The sequence below is a fragment of the Diceros bicornis genome, chromosome 28 (assembly GCF_020826845.1).
Source record: "Diceros bicornis minor isolate mBicDic1 chromosome 28, mDicBic1.mat.cur, whole genome shotgun sequence".
In the NCBI taxonomy this organism is placed as follows: Eukaryota; Metazoa; Chordata; class Mammalia; order Perissodactyla; family Rhinocerotidae; genus Diceros; species Diceros bicornis.
This window is the reverse complement of record NC_080767.1, coordinates 21,588,936-21,613,035: the sequence shown is the minus strand read 5'-3', so window position 1 is coordinate 21,613,035 and position 24,100 is coordinate 21,588,936. Positions and strand designations below refer to the sequence as shown.

At 48.7% G+C, this 24,100-nt stretch overlaps 2 protein-coding genes across 4 annotated transcripts; one reads left to right on the top strand and one right to left on the bottom strand.

The window, feature by feature from the left end:
• The first annotated feature begins 215 nt into the window (after positions 1-215).
• On the top strand, positions 216-4,806 carry HDHD3 (haloacid dehalogenase like hydrolase domain containing 3). 2 transcript variants are annotated; one of them, XM_058523825.1, is made up of 3 exons: positions 216-377; positions 847-945; positions 1,918-4,806. In XM_058523825.1, the coding sequence occupies exon 3, from the start codon at positions 2,087-2,089 to the stop codon at positions 2,840-2,842; it is 756 nt and encodes a 251-aa protein (XP_058379808.1). In that variant the 5' UTR covers positions 216-377; positions 847-945; positions 1,918-2,086; the 3' UTR covers positions 2,843-4,806. The 2 variants fall into 2 exon arrangements, with proteins under 2 accessions (XP_058379808.1, XP_058379807.1); XM_058523824.1 differs by having other exon boundaries at positions 772-945.
• On the bottom strand, positions 4,767-24,100 carry BSPRY (B-box and SPRY domain containing). Of its 2 annotated transcripts, none has more exons than XM_058523822.1 (6): positions 23,888-24,100; positions 21,324-21,422; positions 15,095-15,325; positions 13,913-13,938; positions 7,669-7,793; positions 4,767-6,219 (listed from the first exon to the last, which is right to left on the bottom strand). In XM_058523822.1, the coding sequence occupies exons 1-6, from the start codon at positions 24,098-24,100 to the stop codon at positions 5,693-5,695; spliced, it is 1,221 nt and encodes a 406-aa protein (XP_058379805.1). In that variant the 3' UTR covers positions 4,767-5,692. The 2 variants fall into 2 exon arrangements, with proteins under 2 accessions (XP_058379805.1, XP_058379806.1); XM_058523823.1 differs by having other exon boundaries at positions 13,913-13,935.

The window sequence follows — 24,100 nt, the reverse complement described above, 5'->3', positions numbered from 1 at the left end:
AGGGCCGGGGAGGAGCAGCGGGGGCGGGGCGAAGCGGAAGGGCCGGGGAGGAGCAGCGGGAGCGGGGGCGGGGGGCGGGGGCGGAGGGGCCGGGGAGGAGCAGCGGGGGCGGGGCGAGGCGGAGGGGCCGGGGAGGAGCAGCGGGGGCGGGGGCGGGGGCGGAGGGGCCGGGGAGGAGCAGCGGGGGCGAGACGAGGCGGAGGGGCAGGAGGAGAAGCCGAGGTGGCGGAGAGCCGAGGGTTGGGAGTTGGAGAGCAGCGGCTGCGAGGAGTGCTTGGCGGTTCTGTGGCTCCGCGGGACGGCCGGGCGTCTGCGCGGCTCTCCCGAGCCGGCGTGCGGCTGCAGCTTCCCGCCTGACCAGCTTCCCTGCGAGGCAGGTGGGTCCTGGGCCCTGGGGACGGCGCCGAGCCGTCGGAGCGCGGACTCCGGGCCCTCCCGCCTCAGGTTACGGCGGCATATGGCGGCTCTGAGGGCAAGGTAGCCGGACATTGCCGCCACTGAGCCCTGGAGGTGGGGAGGCAGGGTGACCAATTCAGGCCTGCAGCCCAGATCCCCACCTCTGGCTTCCAGAAATGGAAAACGCTGTGGGTCGGGAGCGAGAGCCCTTAGTTCTAGTCTTACCTGTGCCAGTGATTCCCTGCGTGACTTTGGGTGAGTTCCGCTCCTCTCTGGGCCTCCATTTACCCACCTGCAGAGTGAGGTGGTCTTTGGATGGGTCTCTCTAAGGTCCCGACAGACTTAAATTTATTTCTTTGACGAACTTCCTGTAAGGCTTGACCCCACATTCGCCAGCCAAGTCCGTCCCTCGGCAACAACTTGGCTGCACTCTGAACTCTGGCCCCTCAGGTTTCGTCTGGAAGCCTGGGGTTGTCTGGAATCAACTCTGGGGAAAGAAGCTGCTCCCAGCACGTGGACAAACAGGCTGAGGAATTTGCTGTGCATTGGGTGAGTAATCCTTTCGTTGGCTCTTCACCCAGGCAGACGTTATTACCTCCAGTAAAGATGAAGCTAGGGCTCAGAGAGGCTTGGAGATACGTAGGACCAGGCTGCTCTGTCCTGCCTTTTTCCCTGTGCTGCACAGGTACACCAAATCAGATTTTTTTTAAATCCAAGTATATCTGAGCATGATGCAGTGGAAGGGAGTACTGGCCAGAGAGTGTGAAAGTTTGGGTTTTAGTCCTAGCTGTGCCGCTGACTCATCTTAGGTGAATATCAGCCCCTCTCTGGTTTCAGTCTTCCTTCATAGACAGTCAGAGGTTTAAAATGGTCAGATGGTTTGCAAGGACTCTCTGTCTTTGGCATTGTTAACGATAGTAATAGCAATCATAATTATTGTTTCCTTTCCTTGACCTATAAGGCCCCACCTGAGCAGCCCCTGTCTACCCAAAGCACCAGACTCCTTGCCCTGCCGCAGGTCCTTTGCACTGGCTGTTTTCAGTGCAAGGAACACTTACCCACCTCCGTTCCCCACATAGTCATTCTTCAGATCTCCAATGAAACTCCACTTGCTTAGCAAGTTCCCTGACGACAAAGACTAGATGGGGGTCCCTGGATTTATATCCTCATGGTACATGCTGCTTTCCTCATGCTTAGTGTTTGTATAGTTCTCTGTCTCATATCTGTACCCACTATTCTTTAATGCCTGTAAATGCCACAAGAGCTGGAAATCTGCCCTGTTCCCTAGCACCTAGCACATAATAGATGCTCAGAAATTTGTTGTGGAATGAACGGGTGATCTCATTTAGTCGAGCCATCTTGTAAGGTTGGGTCATTGTGCTCCTCTTACGTGAGACAGGGACACAATGAGAGAGTGACATTCCTAGGGTCACACAGAGAGTGGGCAGCACCAGCATTTTAACCCACTCGGTCTCTGACTCCAAGGCCTGACCTTCCACCTCACCTGCTGTCTCATTCCAGGACTGTCTGCTGTGAAGACGTTACCCAAGTGCCAGCAAATCTGACCCAGGAGGCCTAGAAAGAGCAGACCTTTTGGTTGTGGAGGGGTGGTCTTGTCCAGCTCAGTTTTCCTTCAACACCTGGGACCTGAGACAGACGTGGGGTGGACTTGGCCCCCTCCTGCAGACCCATGGCTCACCGGCTACAGATACGACTGCTGACGTGGGACGTGAAGGACACACTGCTCAGCCTCCGCCGCCCGGTGGGGGAGGAATATGCCACCACAGCCCGGGCCCATGGGCTGGAGGTAGAGGCCGCGGCCCTGGGTAAAGCCTTTGGGCAGGCATACAGGGCTCAGAGCCACAGCTTCCCCAACTATGGCCTGAGCCACGGCCTCACCTCCCGCCGTTGGTGGCTGGATGTGGTCCTGCAGACCTTCCACCTAGCAGGTGTTCGGGATGCCCAGGCTATGGCCCCCATCGCTGACCAGCTATACAAGGACTTCAGCAGCCCCTGCAACTGGCAGGTGTTGGAGGGGGCTGAGTCCACCCTGAGGGGGTGCCGGAAACGAGGTCTGAGGCTGGCAGTGGTCTCCAACTTTGATCGGCGACTAGAGGACATCCTGGTGGGTCTTGGCCTGCGGGAACACTTCGACTTTGTGCTGACCTCTGAGGCTGCTGGCTGGCCCAAGCCGGACTCCCGAATTTTCCACGAGGCCTTGCGGCTTGCTCAGGTGGAACCGGCCATAGCAGCCCATATTGGGGACAGTTACCACTGTGATTACAAGGGGGCACGAGCTGTAGGCATGCACAGCTTCCTGGTGGCTGGCCCGGGGCCTTTGGACCCTGCGATCATGGATTCTGTACCCCAAGAACACATCCTCCCCTCACTGTCCCACCTGCTGCCGGCCCTTGTCCGCCTGGAGGGCTCCCTTCCAGGGCTTTGAGTCTGGGGAGGGAAGTGGCTACACCCAACACACACTGGAGACGGGGAGCCTCTTCCTTCCTGAGATCTGGCCTTGCCCTTCTCCCTGGAGCCTCCGTAACACATTCTGACTATAAAGCAGTGAGTGGGGCTTTCAGCCCTGTCCCAACCAGCTCCTGATCACCTAATTGGTTCATTCATCACAGCTGTGTTCCTCTTCCGCCTCACCTCCGACAGGACTCAGTGAAGGCCCAACTAGCTTCAAAACCAGGCTCTTGCAAACTTTGTCTTAGCAGCAGGACCCTTTTGTCATGGAAGATCTTACATGGAACCCCAACATGCAAAACAGGAATAAACGAGAAACTGCTAGCGTTGAAGCAGAGGTTCTAGAGCCCCTCAGTCAGGCCCTGAAGCCTCTACACTCGTCTCCTGGAAGCCTGAGGTCAGAGGAGCTTACTTTGGGAATCAGCATCCTAAGCTGTGTAGGGACATATCCTCAAGGACCATATAAAGAGATTGTAGACAAGGAACACGTAATTACAGCCCTGAGCAGAAACTTGATTTATGTCTGCTGTGTGTTAGGTACTCTGCTAAGGCTTTTCTATGCATATATAACCCTCAAGCTACTTAGTGGGCCTAGATAGTGTGACCTGCACTGTACAAATGAGGAAAGGGAGTCAGACGTTAAGTGGCCCGCCTGAGGTCACAGCTAGTACATGAGGGAGCCAGGGTGCCAGTTTAGGCGTGTCTGACTCCAAAGCCCATTGGGGTGACCGCTGGGTTGCAAGAAGGAAGGGGTCCATGTCACAAGATGCACAGTGGAGATCCTGGGAGAACAGGGAAGGTATCCTAAAGGATGTCAGTCTTGACAGGCACCCCAGTCATAGGGGTTAGCGTGGGAGCAGGAAAGGACAGGGAACAGGCTGGAGCTCTAAGTGGCCGGGGTGTAGGGACCATAGGGGGAGTCACTGAGATTGAAGTAGTAGGCTGGTTTTTAAAATTCCATGTCTTCCTGCCTCTCCCTGCTGTAACCACCTCTCTACTTGGTGTTGACTGGACACCTCTTGCCTTGCCATAAAACCACAGGTGGGAAGCACATTGGCAGGCACATACAGTGTATGCTGTGGTGCCAACAGACAGGGAGGGCTCTGGTGTGGACCCTGAGCTGGGGAGTGGCATTTAGATGAGCAGAGGGATAAGGGGCATTCCTGGCAGCAGGTACATGAGCCGAGGACTGAAGGCTGCTGGGGGAGTTAGTTAGACTGGTGGTTTGAGGAGCACGGCATGGGGCCTTCAGGTGCCAAATACAAGAGCTTGGCTTTGACCCAGGTGTTTAGGCAGAGGCTGCACCCAGGTAAGGGCAGGGGAGCTCTTCTCAGACTCTTCTGGGTCTGTCTGCCTTGGGCTTGGTGCCAAGGCCAGGCAACCGAAGATTGATTCCCAAGTGTCAGGCAATGAGGATACGGGTCATGAGCTGTGGTCTCAGAGCTGAGCTGCAAGGGCCTCAGAAATCATCTCAACCAAAACAGTTGCCAATAGGTCTGTAGACTGGATTTGATTCACCTAGGGATTCAAGTAAATTAATGAGCAAACTTAAGAGTGAGGAGGGCTCTAGGCCCCCTCTTTGGGCCCAGGAGCCTGAAGTTGTAGGGAAGGTTGCCTTTGAACTGTGTTCCCAGATGAAATAAAAATATGAGGACCACTGTTCTAGTGTGACCTCCTTAGACAACAGGAAGGGACCTGCCCTTGGTCCCAACAAGGCAGGGCACAGAACGCTGTCTCCAGGCTCCTTCGGCTATGGATGCTGAGCTGCCACCCACTTATTTCTGGGACTGTGGAGAAGAGTGAGGAAGACATCAGTTTCCCAGCAAATGCACGTCTAAGATCTGAGCTGGCACTTGGGGGATTTGCCCAATTACCAACAAAGGATATGGAAGAAACTGTTCAATCTTTTAAAACCTTTAATAATGTACATACATGTTCTCTAAGGCTGGCCCTCTTACTCCCTCAGCTCTTGCTTGCTTGAAGCCCTCGCCCCAGGTCTCCACATATCAGAGGGGGCCAGTAGGTGGGGACACTTGTCAGCAGCAGTCAGGAGAAACATTTGTCCCTGTTGTCGCATGGGCACCGGCTGCAGCTCAGCTGCCAAGTCGGAGGCCGAGCTGCCAGTGGGTGTGTTGCAGTCAGGTTACCTGGAGATAGGACCTCCTTGGTCTTCCGAGTGGCCAGGCAGAAACTGGGGGAAGAACACAGCCCCCCAGGCCAGAGTCCTCTGGCCAGGAGCAGCCTGGCAGGAGTTCTGAATCCCTTCCAGATTGTCCTTGTGTGCTAGAAAAATATTCTTTTCTCCTTGTGCTTTGTCATGAAAAGGATTGAGAAGCACTGAATTAAGAGGATGAAAGAGCTGCAGCCACAGGCTGTTCTGCCAGAGCCTCGTTTCTACATGCTCAAAGCTGGGGGGCAGGGGGCTGAAAGGCAGTGTTTCTCCAGAAGAGTCTACCACAGGCACCTAGTCACCTGTCCATCCATCAACCTATGTATCCATGCATCCATGCATCCATCCTCTCACTTGCTGGATATTTATTGCACACTCACTATGCACCAGGCACCATGCTGGACGCTAGAGATGAGGTGGTGGACAAGACACCCTCAGAGGAGCAGATGCCTGGTGGGTTTGGGAGATGAAGGCCCGGGAAGCAGCAGGTTCCCCATAGATACCCAGCATTTAAGGGCTGCACCCAGCTCTGAAACACCCCCACTCCTCCCAAAGCTGCCCATCGGGCATAGGCAACATTTGGGAAAAGGACACTAGGTAGACATGTGGCCTGGAAGGGAGGTGGGGAGGTAGACGTGGCCTCCCCGTGGCCAGAGGTCAGTGGACGATGGAAATGGTCTGGTCGGCCACTGCGAAGACTGGGAAGAGGGGCCCAGGGAAGGCCGCGCGGTGGGTGTGGAGCACCGTGCCCGAGGCTGGCTCGTAGAAGAGCAGCTCCTGTGCCTGCAAGTCCAGCAGGATGCCCAGCTGGGCCGGACAACGCAGCAGCCTCAGTGGCTCATGCTGCCCGTCGTGCGAGAAACAGAACTCTTGGTCATAGCGGGAGAAGACCCAGGAGAAGGCATTGTGGCCCAGACGAGAGTTACTGCCAGAACCCTTTCGAGGCAGCTGGCCTAAAGCTACGCCCACCTTGTAGGCACAGCTGTTCTGGACGTTCACCATCCAAGCATGCAGCCCAGCCTGGAAGGAGGTGGTGGCCAGGGCGTTGGGCCAGTGGTCGAAGCGTTCCAGGCCATCTGCACAGGCCTTGGACTTCTTGGCGTTGAAACTCAAGGTCCTTCGATCGTCCGACAGTTGCAGCAACGGGCTGACAGTCCTCTCGTCAATACGCACGTCCTCTGTGCCTGCCAGAAAGAATCCTCAGTTGCCCCAGGCCCACCCTCACCCCTAACCTGGTCCTACCAGTAGCAAAGGGCTTCCTCACCACATCCCTCACTGGCAGGGTGACCTCAGATAAGCCATTTACTCTGAGCCTCAATCTCCTCATCTGTAAAATGGGGATCAAAATAGGACTTATCACAGGGTGGTCATGAGGATCAAATGAGATGATACATGTCACGTGCCTAGCTTATAATAAGTGCTCAATAAATTGTGGCCATGATAACAGTTATTATTAGTCCAGGCCCCTCATCTGTAACCTCTGACAGAAATAAGGCCCAGAGAGGAGAAGTGAGTTGCCCAAGGTAACACACACAGTTGGTGGCAGGGCCAGTGTTTGTTCCTAGATCTGGCACTGATCATACTGCATTCTGGTGGGACATATCTGCAGCCTCAAGATCAGACTTGTCCTAGGGACGTGGCCCCTCGAGGTTAGGAAGCATCAGATAATGCAGTTTCCAACCACTTGTGAATCAGACACTGATACCAGAATCTCAGCAGACACGCTGTAGCTTGTACCAGAATTGTAAGGATGACATGCAGTGGGGCAGGGTTAAAACAGAAAAATTCAGCCCATTAACCTAACGTTGGGGCTGGCCCAGTGGCGCAAGCGGTTAAGTGTGTGTGCTCCCCTGCTGGCGGCCTGGGTTCGGATCCCGGGCGCACACTGACACACTTGTCAAGCCATGCTGTGGCGGCGTCCCATATAAAGTAGAGGAAGATGGGCATGGATGTTAGACCCAGGGCCAGTCTTCCTCAGAAAAAAGAGGAGGATTGGCAGATGTTAGCACAGGGCTGATCTCACACACAAAAAAACAAAAAACAAAAAACCTAACGTTTCTGTGAATTGTGAAAAGGCCACACCTGGGAGTATGGAAGCTTCCATCCAGCTGGGGGGAAGCCTACTTTGGGAACCCCTGCACTAAGTGGAAATTCCATGTGACATTCACCTCTGCGGCCCAGCATGCAGCACAAGGCCAGGCCCACAGTCGATCTGAGTCAATGTTAAGTGAATAAGTGAGGCAAATCCAGGCCCCTCATTTCTCGCTCCAGATGCTCTCCAGCTGGCCATCAATTATATCTTCTTAAAGAGAATTATACCTTCTTAAAGGTTTCCAAGAAATCATACTGAGCTGTCCTACTAGGGCAGCACATGAGGACATGACTTACAGGAACAAGATTTATCCGAGACCCAACCACAGAGCAGGTTGGTCTTGAAATGGGAAGGACCTGCCCAGCTGCCCCAGGCCTGTCCAGAACCCTGGCTCAACTGACAGGCCTGCATTCAGCACCACTGCTTGCTAAAGCCACCCTCCGAGATGCACCAGTGCCCAGTTTGACCCAGCAGCAAACCCCAGACAGACAGACAGACGCCCAGTTGCTCCAACTGGTGCTGGGCTCCAGCAGCTCCTCACCTGAGAGGGACCCGAGAGCCGCTGTCGCCCAGAGTTGAGTCAGTAGTGGGCTCAGAGTGCACTTCTCATTAAAGTTGAGCTTCTCTGACTCCTGGGGATCCAAAATGCCCTCCGCTTCCTCGGTCCTTGTGCAGGAAAAAAGACAGATTCAGGAAGGTTCTGGAAATGTATCTGGATCAATACAGGGTGATGGGAGGAGGAGAGATACAAAATCTTCCAACAAGAGTGACAACAAGATTGGCAGTCAGACCCCACATAAGAGCCCCTAAAGGGGGCTTGAGCCAAAAGGGAAGGTGGGCATTCTTCTTGTGCCCCCACCCAGGAGCCTTAATTCAGCAAGACAGATGATTTACAGGGAGGTAAATACTTGGTGCCAGTATCAGAACTTGGAGTCGGTCTGCTCTGCGGGGGAAGGAACCCGCCAGTGTCTGTCAGTAAGTTAGCAGCAGAGCTGGGACTAGGACCTGGGCCTCCTGAAACCCTGTGCATCTTCCACTCCAACATCCTGCTCAGGAAAATCTTGCCTCCCTCCAAAACCTCTGCTCTTAAAATGCAAACACCCCTGAGGGATCACACAGCAAGGGACCATCAGTTACCACCCCAACTGTAAATCAGTCTTAGCACTTGGCTCCCAATAACTACCTCTCCTCAGCTAACAGGGGGCCTGGGGTTGGTTGAGGAGTTGGAATTGGGGAACGTAAGTTGCCCAGGAGGGGAGAATCGCCATGGATTAAGCAGCCAGGCTGTGGGCTTGCTGTTTTCTATACAGAATCTCACGTAATCTTTGCCATAACCTGGGAGGTGGTCGTTATGCCATTTGACAGGAGAGAACAGAGGTGCAGAGAAGGCATACGGCTAATAAAAAGGGGAGCTGGATTCAAGTCCTGCTTCCATGCAAAAACAGAACAAACCCAGGCTGGAGTCCGGGCATCATCCAACATCATTTTTCCTGTGACCTGAAGTGAAACCTCAAAGGGGTGTAGGTTAAAGTGAGGATTCCCCACAGAGCTTTGCAGACTTTAAACTGAGTTCTGAGAAAGAACTCGCCCACTGCCTGTAATCCTGAAGATGGTTGAGATCAGGCAGCGGTTCTGAGAGCACACGCTCTCTTCCCCTTGTCTCCCGGCTCTGCCCATAAATAAGGAGGGGAGAAAGGAGGGGGCATGTCTCCTCGCGGATGCGAGCTCTGTGCAAGACTGTCACTGACTGCCCTGGCTTGGGAGGAACGAGGTGAACAGAGCCCTGGAAAAGCTGAGAGCAGGCTGGTAACAAAGGCTCTTTGTGGTCAGGACAAGAGAGGGTCTGTTGCCATCTTCTCAAAGCACTGAGGCTGGGTCTGGAGGAGCCCCAGCCATCAGGTGGGGAGGAAAGAGGAGCCGATGTTGGCAGTGCTAAGCCACCCCAGGGCAAACCTGAGGCCAACTGTAGACACTAGAGTCTAGAGAACCAGCTGGTCCTGCTGCCTCATTGTACAGAAAACTCGTGACCCCAAAGGAGTGGGAGAGAAATGGGGCTCGGACACAGCAGGGCCCTGGCTGGGATCAGAATGCCCAGTCTGTTGCTGTGGACATGGAAAGAACACTGGAGCTGACAAAGGCATTTCTCAGGCAAGTGAGTTCCCAGCTAGAAGGGGCTTGACAATTTTTTTTTTTTTGGTGAGGAAGATTGGCCCTGAGCTAACATCCATTGCCAATCTTCCTCTTTTTGCTGAGGAAGATTAGCCCTGAGCTAACATCTGTGCCCATCTTCCTTTATTTTTTGTGTGTGGGACGCCACCACAGCATGGCTTGATGAGCAGTGTATAGGTCCACACCCGGATCTGAACCTGTGAACCCCAGGCTACTGAAGCGGAGCACACAAACTTAACCACTATGCCACCGGGCCAGCCCCAGGGGCTTGACAACTTTTGAACACAGTACTTTGAGAGTATACACCCTCAGTCTAAAGGCACAAAGAACTACAAACAACTCTTGAACTCTACTAGTAGATCTGTCAATAGTAATATGGGTTTAGCAATTCTCAAACAACTTTGCTTGTACTGTGGGATTGAGCAAATGAATATTGCTGTTGTTGGGAGCTAGGGTTCATACTGTGAAAGAAGAAAGATACAAATATAGAATGGGGGAAGGCAAAGGAAAAACCCTGTGGTGTTTGACTGGAATTAGAAGTTGTAATACAGGGGCTGGCCTGGTGGCGTAGCAGTTAAGTTTATGCACTCCTCTTCGGCGGCCTGGGGTTCGCCGGTTTGGATCCTGGGCGTGGACCTATGCATCGCTCATCAAGCTACGGGGAGACGGTGTCCCACATAGAGCAACTAGAAGGATATACAACTATGACATACAACTATCTACCGGGGATTTGGGGAGAAAAAAGAAAAAAAGGAGGAAGATTGGCAACAGATGTTAGCTCAGGGCCAATCTAAAAAGTCTTGAAAAAAAAAAGCAGATTCCTATTAAAAAAAAAAAGTTGTGATACAAACTCATGAATAAAAAAGTTACACACACTCGCACACACTCACTTCATAGCTCTGTCCGCTGTCCACTGAGAGGCCTGGAAGCAAGGACACATCAGTAGCAATGAACACACCTAATGCCCAGATCTCAGTTTTTAAATACTATTCCCCACTAAAAGAACCAAGATTCCCTGGAGAAATAGCCGATTCCAGGGCTGAGGCAGGAAAAGAACAAGTTGAGCCTGGATATCTCATTGTTCCAGAAAGCAAGAAAGTGCTCAAAGAGTGATGGGGACCTGTCAAAAGGACACAGGATTCCACCTGAAGGGGCTCCTACTGGCCAAATCTGGGACAGTTTGAAGATCAAAATGAACAGTAGTGGGCCCCACCAGTGGCATAGTGGTTAAGTTTGTGCACTCTGCTTCGGCGGCCCGGGGTTTGCAGGTTCAGATCCCGGGTGCAGACTGATGCACCGCTATCAAGCCATGCTGAGGCAGGCATCCCACAAATAAAGTAGAGGAGGATGGGCACAGATGTTAGCCCAGGGCTAGTCCTCCTCAGCAAAAAGAGGAGGACTGGCAACAGATGTTAGCTCATGGCTACTCTTCCTCACCAAAAAAAAAAAAAAGAACAGTAGCAATAATATAATGCATTGAATAAAATTCATTGATATTCATTGATAAGAATCCATGAGTCTACACTGATACTAAACAATTAAATGAACAAATAAGCAAATAAATAAATGGATAATTCAGACAAGATTATTCATTATTCCTGCCTGAATTATTCATTTATTTATTTGCTTGTTGGTTCATTCACTTAGCATCAATGGATGCTAAAACTATTGGATGAAAGTCTGAAGGTAAACAGGCTATTTACACAGAAAGTATCTCCTTGGATTGCTTATTAATTACGAAAGGGAAGATGTAACATTATAATGAAGAAACCTGGTAGGCACCACTTTATCCAAGTGATCAAAATCCTGACAATGGGACAAAGCGATATCATGCGCCCCGAAAGGACAGACTGAGGACACATCACTTAGGAGGCATTCCTGCCAAAAATGAGTAACGTGAATCTAATCATGAGGCAACATCAGATAAACCCAAATTGAGGGATGTTCTATAAAACAACTGGCTTAGACTCTTTAAAAGTGTTTAGGTAAAAAAAAAAAAGCCAAGGAACAATTCCAGATTAAAAGAGACCAGATGGACAAGGGGAAAAAAATGCAAACACTGTTAAGAACATTTTTAGCACAATTGGCAACATCTGAACGTGGACTGTATATCATAGTATTATATCAACATTAGATTTCCTGAATTTAATAATTACACTGTGGTTATGGAAGAGAATGTCTTTGTTCTTAGGAAATACATGCTGAAGTATTTAGGGATAAAAGGTCATGCTTTCTGCAACTTACACTCAACTAGGTCAGAAAAAACAAGCTTTTTATATATACATTTCTTTTTTTTTTTTTTTTTTTTTTATTTATTTTTTCCCCCAAAGCCCCAGCAGATAGTTGTAGGTCATAGCTACACATCCTTCTAGCCGCTGTATGTGGGATGCGGCCCCAGCATGGCCGGAGAAGCGGCGCGTTGGTGCACGCCCGGGATCGAACCCGGGTCGCCAGCAGCGGAGCGCAAGCACCCAACCGCTAAGCCACGGGGCCGGCCCTATATATACATTTCATAGACAGGAAGAAAGAGACAAAATGTGAGAGGGAGAGCAAATGTGGCAAAATGTTAACAATTAGTATTTCTAGGTGAAGTTCATTATACTATTTTTGCAACTTTTCTATAAGTTTGAAATATTTCCAAAGAAAAAATTAGAGATCCAAAATTTTTACAAAAATCATATCAGCTTGATATTGAGGACAGACTGTATTAGAGGAAGAAGACAAAGATAAAGGAGAAAGAGAAGATTAGCAGAAATGTGGAAAGATTATAAGAGGGAAAAAGGAGGAACAAGCCAAGCACACATTAAAACAAGACAATAAACTAAATTTGAGTGTGTACATACTATGGAATACTTCACAGACTTTCCAAAAAGTGAGGTAAATCTAAATGTACTGACATGGAAAGATTCCAAGATGGCCTGATAACTTACAGAACTGCAAGTATAAAATGATCCTATCTGCGGGCCGGCTTGGTGGCAGGTTGAGTTCACGCTCCGCTTCAGTGGCCCAAGGTTCGCAGGTTTAGATCCCAGGCACGGACCTATGCACTGCTTCTCAAGCCATGTTGTGGCGGCGTCCCACATATAAAGTAGAGGAAGATGGGTATAGATGTTAGCCCAGGGCCAATTTTCCTCAGCAAAAAGAGGAAGATTGGCAATAGATGTTAGCTCAGGGCTAACCTTCCTCACCAAAAAAAAAAAAAAAAAAAAATTCCCATCTGTGTTTAAAATCTTTTTTTTTAGGGCCGGCCCCGTGGCTTAGGGGTTAAGTGTGCACGCTCCGCTGCTGGCGGCCCGGGTTCAGATGCTGGGCGCGCACCAATGCACCGCTTCTCCGGCCATGCTGAGGCCACGTCCCATGTACAGCAACTAGAAGGATGTGCATCTATGACATACAACTATCTACTGAGGCTTTGGGGGAAAAATATAAATAAATAAAATTATTAAAAAAACCCAACAACTTTTTTTTTTAAAGAAGCAAAAAACCCCCACATACTCTCCTATGACTATATATAGGTAAGTCCATAAGACACACATCTTTTTTTTTTTTGCTGAGGAAGACCAGCCCTGAGCTAACATCTATTGCCAATCCTCCTCCCTTTTTTTTTTCCCTTTTTATCCCCAAAGCCCCAGTAGATAGTTGTATGTCATAGTTGCACATCCTTCTAGTTGCTCTACGTGGGATGCTGCCTCAGCAAGACCAGACCAGTGGTGCGTCGGTGCGCGCCTAGGATCCGAAACCGGGCGGCCAGTAGCAGAGCGCGAGCACTTAACGGCTAAGCCACGGGGCCGGCCCCCACAAGACACACCTCTAACTGTTAAAACTGATCACCTCTAGGGAACAAGATTCAGAAGGGATGATGGACGCTCATTTTTAATTTTAAGTGGTTTTATATAGGTGGAATTTTTTTTTCCTCTCATGCACATGTATTGCTATTGAAGCTTCAATACAAAAATAAATAAGAAGAACGGATTGTGCTCCCCAAGTTCAGCTCTGAAATCTTGCACAGAAGGTGTAACAATTTAATTTCTTTGCCTGGCAAATTACATCCTCTTAGCCACTTCCTCAGGCTCTTGGCACCCATCCTAGACCCAGGTAGGGCCTGGTGAAATTCCTTTATTATTGCATAACTAAAATGCAAATTTTGAGTGTGATGCAGACTTAAGTTTCATAGATTCTTTCATCAGAGAAAGGGGTAGTGAGGTAGAGAATGCAGTACTGGGACAGGCGTCAGTGTGGGTCCACGTTCCAGCTCTGGGGCTCAGGCAAGTCCCTTCCCCTCTTTGAGTCTCAGCACTCTCCTCTGTAGATGAAGTGGTAAAACCCTCCGACAGGGTGACTGTACATTTTTTAATAGGCTAACATTTAAGAAAAGCCGTGGCGGGCCCCTGATTAATAAGTACGTCTTTCACTGCCCGTCCACATGGGTCTAAAGCAGTTCTCCAGGCTAGGGTCAGGAAGCCCCCAGTCCACTGAGCCTGGCTCCAGGGAGGCCACTCAGCTGCATGCCCTGTGGTTTCTCCTGGGAGCAGCAGGCCTGAACGCAACGGACTAGGTGGAGGCCTAAGGGCCATGGTTTCGGTGACTGCCCAAGCAAATTATGGGGCCATACTCACCTCTCAAAAATCTCCTGCTCCTTCTGCTGTGAGAAAAGAAAACAGAGTCAGGCTTGGCACCAGAAACCCAGCAGGCAGTCAAGACTTGAATATATTCAACTAGGGTGGAGGGCTCACACAGACTCTAGAATAAAAAAATTCCACTCCTTCTTTAAGACCCAACAAAGCTTTCTAGGTTCTTCTTCACATACCTCCCTCATCCCACACTCAGAATCACTCACTTTGTCCCTTGTGCCCCATGGCATCCTGACTCTCCCTCAACAACACTTCAGGACATTCACATATGTACCCAGCATTACACCCCCATCAAGACTGTCAGCTCCTAGATGGCTGGGACGCTTTCTGAATCTTCCATCGTGACTGTCCCCGTGTCTGGGCCACAATGTGCTCTCTACATGGAAGCTGTGTGACTAAATGAATGCACGATCTAGGGCGGTCATGGAAACTGCCCTACTTGAACTGCAGTGGGACGGCTCAGGTGTTCCACATTCTCACTTCTCTGCTTGGCATATTTACTCAGATGTCACACCATCCCCTTAAAACTGCAGGTATTTGCATATCTATGCAAAATACTTTGAAAGGATATGTGCCAAAATATTAATCATGGTAATTTCCGGGTGGTAGGATTAAGGATGAGCTCTATGTTTTCATACTGGACCCCATGTCAGCTCCCCTGAGTGCAGTGTTCTCGCTGCATGATTCTGAACTCTCTCCACCTCCCCACTTCCTTTAACATAGCTGCCACTCTTATCTTTTAGGCATCAGCTTCTAAGTCACTTCATCCAGGAAGCCTTCCCTGACTACCACTCACCTCAGGCCCGGATTGTGCGGCCCTTAGCTCCCGGTGATGTGCTCTACCATTGGGCATATCCCTCCATATCCGCATTATCAGTTTATGTATTCATCTCCTCTCTAAGGCTGTGAGTCACTGACAGCTGCACCCCATGACTCCACCCCATAACACAATGCTCAGCACACAGTAGGCACTCAATAAATATTTGCTCACTATGGAAACAGTAGTCATCAGGTACAAAAAAAAAATCTATATAATTTTATTCCCCTGCTTCATCCCTGCTCCAAATGATCATTTCCACCTACCTCCTACCAATAAACATTCTCGATGTTTTCAAACTTTTGAGGAGATGGGCCAACTGGTCACACCCTCACCCTTGCCTGACTTACAATCAGCTGGAGGTCATCCAGATGGGTGAGCATGTCCACCAGGCTGCTGCGGATGGTGTCGAGCTTCTGCAGCGCATCGGCCCAGTGCACTCGCTGCGTCAGGATGCTCTGGTGGGCCCGCTCCTCTTCGCCATGCACCTGCTCCAGCAAGCGCTGCTCCTCGCTCTCACACAGGCTCCTTACCAGACCTAGCCGCTGGATGACCAGTTCCCGTGCTGCGCTGGCTGTGCTCTGTCAAGGGATAAAACGAACGAGGAGTCGGGTCTGGCAAAGCCCCAGTCAAGGTTAGGAGGGTTTGGGCTCAGCCGGAAGGAGTGCCGAGATTGATTAGCAATGTCTGCCATAGGCACAGTAATGGGAGTAACAGTCCTTAAGCCATCTCAGCTCTAAGATTTCCCAAATGTGGTTTAGGGTAAAGACGTTTGAGATCCAGACATCCAGGCCATATCTCATGGAGCCAGGATCACAGAATGGAAGAGCTGGGAAGGGCTTAGAGATCAACTAGAATCACCTGCTTGTTTCACAGTTGGGAATCCAAAGGCCAAGGGACCAAGATCAGAAAACCATAGAATTGCAGAGCAGAAAGGCCTAAAAAGTCATCCCCATGAACAGGACAAACACCAACAGCAGTCTAGTTGATATTTTGACCATGTCTGAGGACAAAAAGCTCATTACTTCCTAAATCTGTCCATTCCATGGTAGAATTCTTATCTGTCACACAGGAGGCCTGAAATCAATTCTCAGTCAACGAAGTTAACATGTGTTTCCTACCAACAAGCACAGTAGGTACTCAAACTGTGTGTATATGGCACACAGTAGGTACTCAAACATTTACTGAATGACTGAATGGGAAAGTTATTTCCAACTTAGTCAAAAATTTCTTGGTAGTGCTCACATGCCAAGTCAGTGGCAGAGCTGGGACTAGAACCCAGTTCTGTTGACTCTCAGTCCAACACTATTCCCCTACACCAATGCCATCTGCTAACCAGTCTCTCCCAAAGGCGTCTGTTGCATGAAGCACCTGCACTCTTGCCAGACAAGTGAGAGTAGAACTGTCTCCGTGCCAGAACGTCTCAGAGAGCCTGCAGCTTTCCCTGTGCCCTCTCCCTGAAGACCTGCTTTGTACAGTGCAGGGGATGATTATCCCATAATGTGCCCAGTGGGGAAGAGACAGTGGCTAAGTGAATGGCCCAGTGAGCCCAGGAATTCAGCCTCCAACTTCAGTGTTCTCTTGAGGCAAAATAGCATAGGGGTCAGGAAATTAGGCTGTAGAGACAGTGCCCAGGTTTAAATCTTAGCTGTTCCACTTACCACTATCTGTGGAACTGTGCGCATGTTCCTTATCCTCCCTATGCCTCAGTTTTCCCATCTGTCTAATGAGGATAATAACAGTACCTACCTGACAAGGCTCTTGTAAGGATTAAATGAGTTAATACATTTAAAGGAAACAGAACCAAGCCCAGCACATAAGTGTTCAACAACACTAGCTATTGCCCTTCTCTCTATCTCACCTGGATGCCTTCCCCACGGGGCTGGGTCTCTGCAGCCATGTTTGTACTGTGTGATCAGGATCAAGAACAGACCCTGACCCAAGAGGCATCACACTATCCTTGACTAGAAGACTGCAGTCAATTTCAACACATTTCTTGAGTCACTCCCACAAAAGAACAGCAGAGAAAAAAAGAAAACTTCTCTTTCCAAAGATATGACAGAATAAACTAAAAACCCTCCTAGAACAAAACACAGAAATGCTGGAAGAATAGCCCAAACATCCTTTTAAAAGTGTAGCTGCCCTGGCAGCTAATAAAGGAAATCCCCTGGAGTCCAAAAGTAGAAAGGAAACTGAAAAGCAGGGTAATCAAGAGCTGAGGATTCAACTGCGTGGCGTGGGGTTTGTGATTTACTTTAGAATTTTATACTCATCTAAACCATCATACCAAAATGGGGGCACAATAAAGACATCTCTAATCAAAAATGGAATATTTCCTATGAATGGGGGAATTTATTAAAAGATGTACCTTAACAAAAATAGTAGACAACAACACGCAAGACCAGGGGGGTTATCGGGCTAAAGCTTGCTCATGGTGCTTGTATTATGCAGGGTGACTCATTTTAGACATTGTTAAGTATTCATGTTAAAATTTTAAGGGTACCAAAAATAAACTATAAATAGAATATCTAACTTTCAGATTGGTATGGGGAAAAAGGGGGAAGAAGGGTTGATTAACACAAAAGAAAGCAGGAGAAGAAAAAGCAGACTATATAGAAAACATAAAGTTTAAATGATAGCTATAAATCCAATATATCAGCCATCACAATAGTGATAAGTTGATTAAACTCCCTCATTAAAAGGCAGAGATTATCAGATTGTATTTTTTAAAAAGGAAACAAAATCCAGTTATAAGACACACCTAATAAATACATAAGAACATGGAAAAGTTGAAAGTAAAAGGAAAGAAAACAATATATCAGGAAAATATTTGCTGCTATAGTAATGAATAAAGGACAAAATAGACTTTAAGGCAAAAAAAGAATTCCTGGGCATAAAAGGTCATTATAAAGTGATAAAGGAATGGTTTACCAAGAATATATAACAAATCTAATTACACCCATTTAATAAATAGCACCAAAATATAAAAAGAATAATTGACAGAATTATGAGGCAGAATAGACAACTCTACAGCATGATATGAACGTGTATCATATCATAAGGGCAAAGGTAAATGCCCTTTGCCAGTAATCAATAAATCTGGTAGATAAAAATCTAGTAAGTATAGAGACTTGAACCAATTAATAAGCTTAATTACTAAACATATATAGAACTCAATACATTTTTTTAAGTGAATATGAAACATTCACCTAAATTGACCATATTTTAGGGCATGAAGCAAGTCTCAACGAATTTCAAACAACTGATATCATACATACTACCAATGCAGTTGTTAGCATTCAGCAAAAATAATAATAATGATAATAACTTGAAAAGTAAAACCATACATTTGGAGATTTAAAAATATATTTCTAATAATTCATAGTAAAAGAACAAATCATAGGGCCAGCCACAGTGGCCTAAGTGGTTAAGTTCGGCATGCTCCGCTTCAGTGGCCCAGGTTCTTGGGCACAGACCTACACCACTTGTCTGTCAGTGGACATGTTGTGGTTGTGGCTCACATATAAAAAAAAAAAGAGGAAGATTGGCAACAGATATTAGTTCAGGGCGAATCTTCTTCAGCAAAAAAAAGAAAAAAGAAAGAAAGAACAAATCATAGTGGAAATTTAAAAATACTTACAACTGAATGAAAATACTACATCAAATTTATGGAATGTACTTCTATCAATACCATATATAGTTTAAATGTTCACCTTGAGAAAGAAGACTAAAATTAATAACTGTGTTTAACTCAGGAAGTTAAAAAACAACAGAGTATATCTGAAAGAAAAAAGGGGAGCCAGCCCGGTGGTGCAGCGGTTAAGTGCGTGTGCTCTGCTTGGGAGGCCGGGGGTTCGCAGATTTGGATCCCAGGCGCGCACCGACGCACTGCTTGTCAAGCCATGCTGTGGCGGCGTCCCATATAAAATAGAGGAAGATGGGCACAGATGTTAGCCCAGGGCCAATCTTTCTCAGCAAAAAGAGGAGGATTGGCAACAGATGTTAGCTCAGGGCTGATCTTCCTCACAAAAAAATAAATAAATAAAATTTAAAAATTTAAAAAAGGAAAAAATTATAAAGATAAGAGGAAATAATAATGAAATAAAAGATACAAAAGAGAGGATCAAAACACTAAAAGCTGGTTCTTTGAAAAGACTAACAAAATAGACAAACCTGTGGCAACTTTGATCAAGATTAAGAACAACTTTATACCATTAAATTTAAAAATAGACAAAATAGATCATTTTTCCAGAAAAAAATTTACTAAAACCAAAGAGAAAAGAAAGAACAGGAATAATCCTATAATCACGGTGGGAAATGAATCAGCAGTTAAAAATCTACCAATAAAAATACTGCCAAGCCCAGACAGTTTTACAGGGGGTGTCACCAAACATTCAAGGCATAGATAATTCCAATCTTATACAAACTCCTCCAGTGAAAATAGAGTTCTGTTTCCCAGCTCACTGAATAAGGCTTATATAATCCCGATACCAAAATCTGATAAGGATTATACAAGAAATGAAATTCATAGGCTAATCTCACTCCTGAGCATAAATCCTTTTTAAAAATCCTTTTTAAAAAACCCTAAACTAAGATTAGCAATCCAAACCCAGACAATTTGTATAACAATAATACAAAGGGAAGGAGGCTGGGGCGTGGCTATAGAAGGGTAGCACAAGAGATCCTTATGACGAAATTGTTCTGTATCTTCCTTGTGGTGGTAGTCACACAAATCTATACACTTGATAAAATTGCCTAGAATTAGATACACAAATGAGTGCACGTAAAACCGGTGAAATCTGAATAAGATGGGTTGTATCAATGTCAATTTCCTGGTTATGAAACTGTACTACTGTTAGGCAAGATATTACCATTGGGGGAAAATGGATGAACTGCTATATGATTATTTCTTACAACTGTATGTGAATCTACATTATCTCAAAATTAAAAGTTAAAAAAAAACCACTATGATCAAGTTGGTTTGGTTTTCCCCAGGAATTCAAGGATAATTTAGCATTAGAAACTCTTAATATGTTACCACATTAACAGATTAATGGAGAACAAAACATATCTATAAAATGACAAATGGCATCATTAAGAACATACAGCAAAGGTGATAAATAATGGAAAACAGAAGCAATCAGAAGGGAACTTCACAAGCTCTGCCCATCACCTACCCATCTACCTGCACCTATGCCCATACACGCTGCCTTCTCTGCTTCTGTGGATGAACTGCCCATGCTCTTATTACGGCCAACCCTTCCACTCATTTACTAGGTCTCACACTCTTTGCTGTGCCCAATTTCCCTTTCTCTTGCATCATTAATTTTCCCCTTTGTACTGGACAATTCTCATCAGTATATACACACAGAGTAATTTCTCCCATTCTAAAAATAAAACAAAAAGCCCTCCTGATCCCATGTCTCCCCCTCCATCATCCCATTTCTCAGCTCCCTTTTACAGCAAAGCTCATCAAGTTTTGCCTGTGTCAGCTGTCCCAAATTGCTCTTCTCCTATCCTCTCTGAAACCCACTCAAATCAGGCTTTCACCCCACGTCTCTACAAAACGCCTCTTGTCAGGATCTTCAATGCCGTGCACGTTACTAAATCCAACGGTCCATTCACATGTACTATGCGGGAAGGAAGGAGGGAGGGAGTGCGGAGAAAGAAACTTATAGCCCCTGCCCTTGAAGGGCATACTTGAGAGTGAGGATGTAGCAGTGGCAATGAATCAACTGAATAAAGGATCAGCAGTGGGGCACAGCAGAAGGAGCACTGGCTGGGGAGTCAGAAGATCCAGGTCATAGACCTGACTCTGGCAGGAGGCTGTAGGACCTTGGGCAAGTCAGTTAACCTCTATGGGACCCATTTCCCCATCTGTAAAAATGGATGTTACTGCCGTCTACTGCATAAGCTTGTCATAAATACTCACTGTGCAAGTCCCTAGGTTATTTTATTTTATTTTTGTGAGGAAGATCAGCCCTGAGCTAATATCCATGCTAATCCTCCTGTTTTTTTTTCTTTTTTCTGAGGAAGACTGGCTCTGAGCTAACATCCACTGCCAGTCCTCCTCCTTTTTTTCCCCAAAGCCCCAGTAGATAGGTGTGTGTCACAGTTGCACATCCTTCTAATTGCTGTATGTGGGACGCGGCCTCAGCATGGCCAGAGAAGCGGTGCGTCGGTGCGCGCCCAGGATCCGAACCCAGGTCGCCAGTAGCGGAGCGTGCGCACTTAACTGCTAAGCCACGGGGCCAGCCCCCTAGGTTATTTTATAATTTGGGGGCTAAGCACAAAATAATTAGATGGTATGCTACCCTCCCTGATCCCTTACCCCTAGAAAGTCACTTTCTAGCAGAGGCTTTGCACCCAGTGTGGCACTGGCAATAGTCCACCCTGCCCAAATGGTAAAACCAAGGCTCAGAGATATGGGAAACCATCCTTCCTGGCCATCCAGCTTTGCTAGTAACACAATGAGTCTGTGAGGTGGGAAGGGACCCTAGACTGGTCCAAGCTCCTAAGACTGGGGTCTTATCCTAGGAGGGGGCCCAGAGTAGAGGGGAAAGGGGAAGAATTACCTACCACTGCTCTCTGATTCTTCCCCGGCAGGACCTCGGCCACATACTTGGTGATGCCGGCACTCTGTAACTGCAGTCGCTCACACTGGTCCACAATCTTGTTCTACAACACAAATGACACCCATGGCGTCTTGATCCATGTTGATCCATTCACTCCATTCCAATGAGTTTTTCCTGTACCCCGTCCACTCCCATGGTCATGTCCCAGACCTCATCATTATTGAAAACCATACCACCTCCAAAACCTTCATTTCAAAGATTTCACACTCTGCCTACCACTTCCCATCCTTCCCCCATTCCCTTGCTTTGCTTATTTTTCTCCCTTGCACTTATCACTCTCTGACTGTATATTATGTGTTTGTTTACTTTCTTTGTACCTGTTACCCCCACCACTGGAACATAAGCACCATGACTTAACTTATTCTATGTCCCACTACCTAGAAGAGACCTAGAAGGGCCTTATTCAGAAGGCCCTGAATAAACTGCATGAATGAACACCCACTTCCTCGACCACAGAGGTTCAGCAGTTCACAGCGCCCAAAGCTGTGAGCATCGCCCAAGAAAGCAGGGGAGAGCTTGAGAAAAGAAGCTCAGGCCCACAGAGAAGTGACTTGCCCAAGGAGGGATGGCCAGGCCCCTGCTTTTCTATTTCTCCAGGTAACTACGGGAGCCCTTCCAAGCAGCAGCCCCTCCACAATTTCCCTAAGAGCTTTGCCCCAGTTCCATCTGCCAAAAGGCAACTCAGCTACCTCCTTTGGGAAGCCCTTGTAAATCCCGCCCCCCCTCAGTTAGGAATTAGTCTTACACTTCACCCAATACAAAGTTACAGAATTGAGTTGAGTGGGAGGATCACCATATATCAGAGGACTCAGAGAACTGAGACTAGCTTCCGAAAAGCTACAGGGCAGGAATGCAGGAGGTAAGAGAGAAGTTGCTGAACTGGTGCTGTTTTTGCCCAGTTCAGTAAGAATCTTCCCCCGGGGCAAAATTTCTTTGCTAGTTAGAGGGATAGGGAAAGGAGTGTGCAAAAGGCAAAAGCTACTCAAAACTGGAGAGAGAGAAGGCAAAACAACCTTCCCTCCAGGCAAGGGAGATGAATATGCTTAGGGCGTCAGGACCCTAAGGTGCCCTGAGCACAGTGCGTTCCAAAACAAGCAGCAGGCCTGCCACTCTGTGCCAGCCTCCACCCATCCACCACTCAGATTCAGACCTGATGGAAACTTTTTTTTTTTTTTTAAGGTTTTCATTAAATTCTCGCTCCCATTAGCATCACTTCCTCTCTCCAACCACTGACGCAAAGATGTGGTTTCCTCTGCCCTGGTCAATGACTCGCCTAGTCCAGCCCCTGAACATCAGGAACTTTGGAGGAGTTACTGCCCTGTTCTGGAACTCAGTTTCCTCATCTGTAAAATGTAGGTAGGACCACTTCAAAGGCTGGTCTGGATGAGATGATGGACCCTTAAGTCCTTTGGGACTTGCAAAGTTTCTATCCACTATGCAAGTTTATTATATCACATTATACAAGTTTATTTTCATTAGCACTATTGTGGATCGTGGTGACAGGACCAACCAAGAGCTTTGAGGTGTTGCTGATAACCGAATCTCTCCTGGCCCCAGCCCCCAGTCAGGTGTGTTTACTGCAGTCCAGTCTGAGTAGGGAGGTCCCCAGAGAGAGCTCTCCGGCCTCAGAGCTGGGCACAGCTCCGGGGAGAGGTTGGGAGAATGAAGCCGTTTAATCAAATTGCAAGGAGACCCCCAGGGGCCACAGCTAGGTTGCAAGGAGGGAGGAAGCCCCAGGGTGACTTCCACTCTCAGCAGCCCAAGGGAGGCGTGGTGACAGGAAAGTGACCAGCCCCAGGCCCGAGCCAAGCTGAAGTGGAGGTGGGGAGACACCCTAGGGGAAGGCTTCCCAAAGGAACCTCCGAGATCCTCCCCGCCGGCTCCGTTCCCCCGGTGAAACCAGCTTGAAGCACGGTCAAGGCCAATCCTGAAGGGAAAAGAAAGCACCTCACCAGGAAGCCAGAAGGGTGGACGAGGGGAGGGGCCTCGAGCCGAGGGGCTGAGGAGTGGGGAAGGGCCGGGTTTATGAGAGGTCAGCTTCCACCGGGGCGGGAGTTGGGCACACCCTGTCCCGGGTGGCTGGAGCAGCGGAGCCCTTTATTGCCCGAGTCCAGGCCCGGCTCTCGGTCCGTCCACTGAGCAACGCAGGAGGAGAGGGCAGCTGGATCAGGCACTATGTGATAGGCAAAACAGCATTTCGCCCTTTATCTTATTTGTACCGCACGACATCGCTAATCAATGCGCGCTATTATTAGCCCCAAACTACAGATGAGGACACTGAGGCCCAGAGAGTTAGGAGGAGGACGGACGGCGGTGGGATTCGAACTCAGGTCGGCCTGACTCCAGAGGCCACACCCTTAACCGCCTCGTTCGACAGCCAGTGCCACCGCCGAGCTGGGCTCCTGGAGCAGCTGCCAGGTCCGCCCGCCCCAGGCGCCCTCGCTCGGAGCCCCCGCCTTCCGGCGCCCTCGCTCGGAGCCCCCGCCTTCCGGCGCCCACCCCGCTCACCCGCAGCTCCTCGGCGCGCTCCTCGGCCCGGCGGATGCGGTGCCCCCGGCAGCGGCCGCCCAGCCCCGCGCAGGCGGCGCACACGAGCCGCCGCTCAGAGCAGCAGAACCAGCTCAGAGCCTGGCCGTGCGCGGGGCACAGCGGCCCGGGTTCGGATCCCGGCCCGGGTCCCGGACCCGGCCCCGGCCCCAGCCCGGCGCTCTCCGCGGCCAT

Bases quoted from the DNA above. Each gene is read 5' to 3' on its own strand.
- HDHD3 (XM_058523825.1), top strand. From the start codon at position 2,087: ATGGCTCACCGGCTACAGATACGACTGCTGACGTGGGACGTGAAGGAC.
- BSPRY (XM_058523822.1), bottom strand. From the start codon at position 24,100: ATGGCCGCGGAGAGCGCCGGGCTGGGGCCGGGGCCGGGTCCGGGACCC. The intron at 15,326-21,323 runs GTAGGTAATTCT...ATCCCTTGACAG, and splicing joins GGAAGAATCAGAGAGCAGTG to AGCACAGCCAGCGCAGCACG. The intron at 13,939-15,094 runs GTAAGTCAGGCA...CTTTTCTCACAG, and splicing joins TGGATGACCTCCAGCTGATT to CAGAAGGAGCAGGAGATTTT.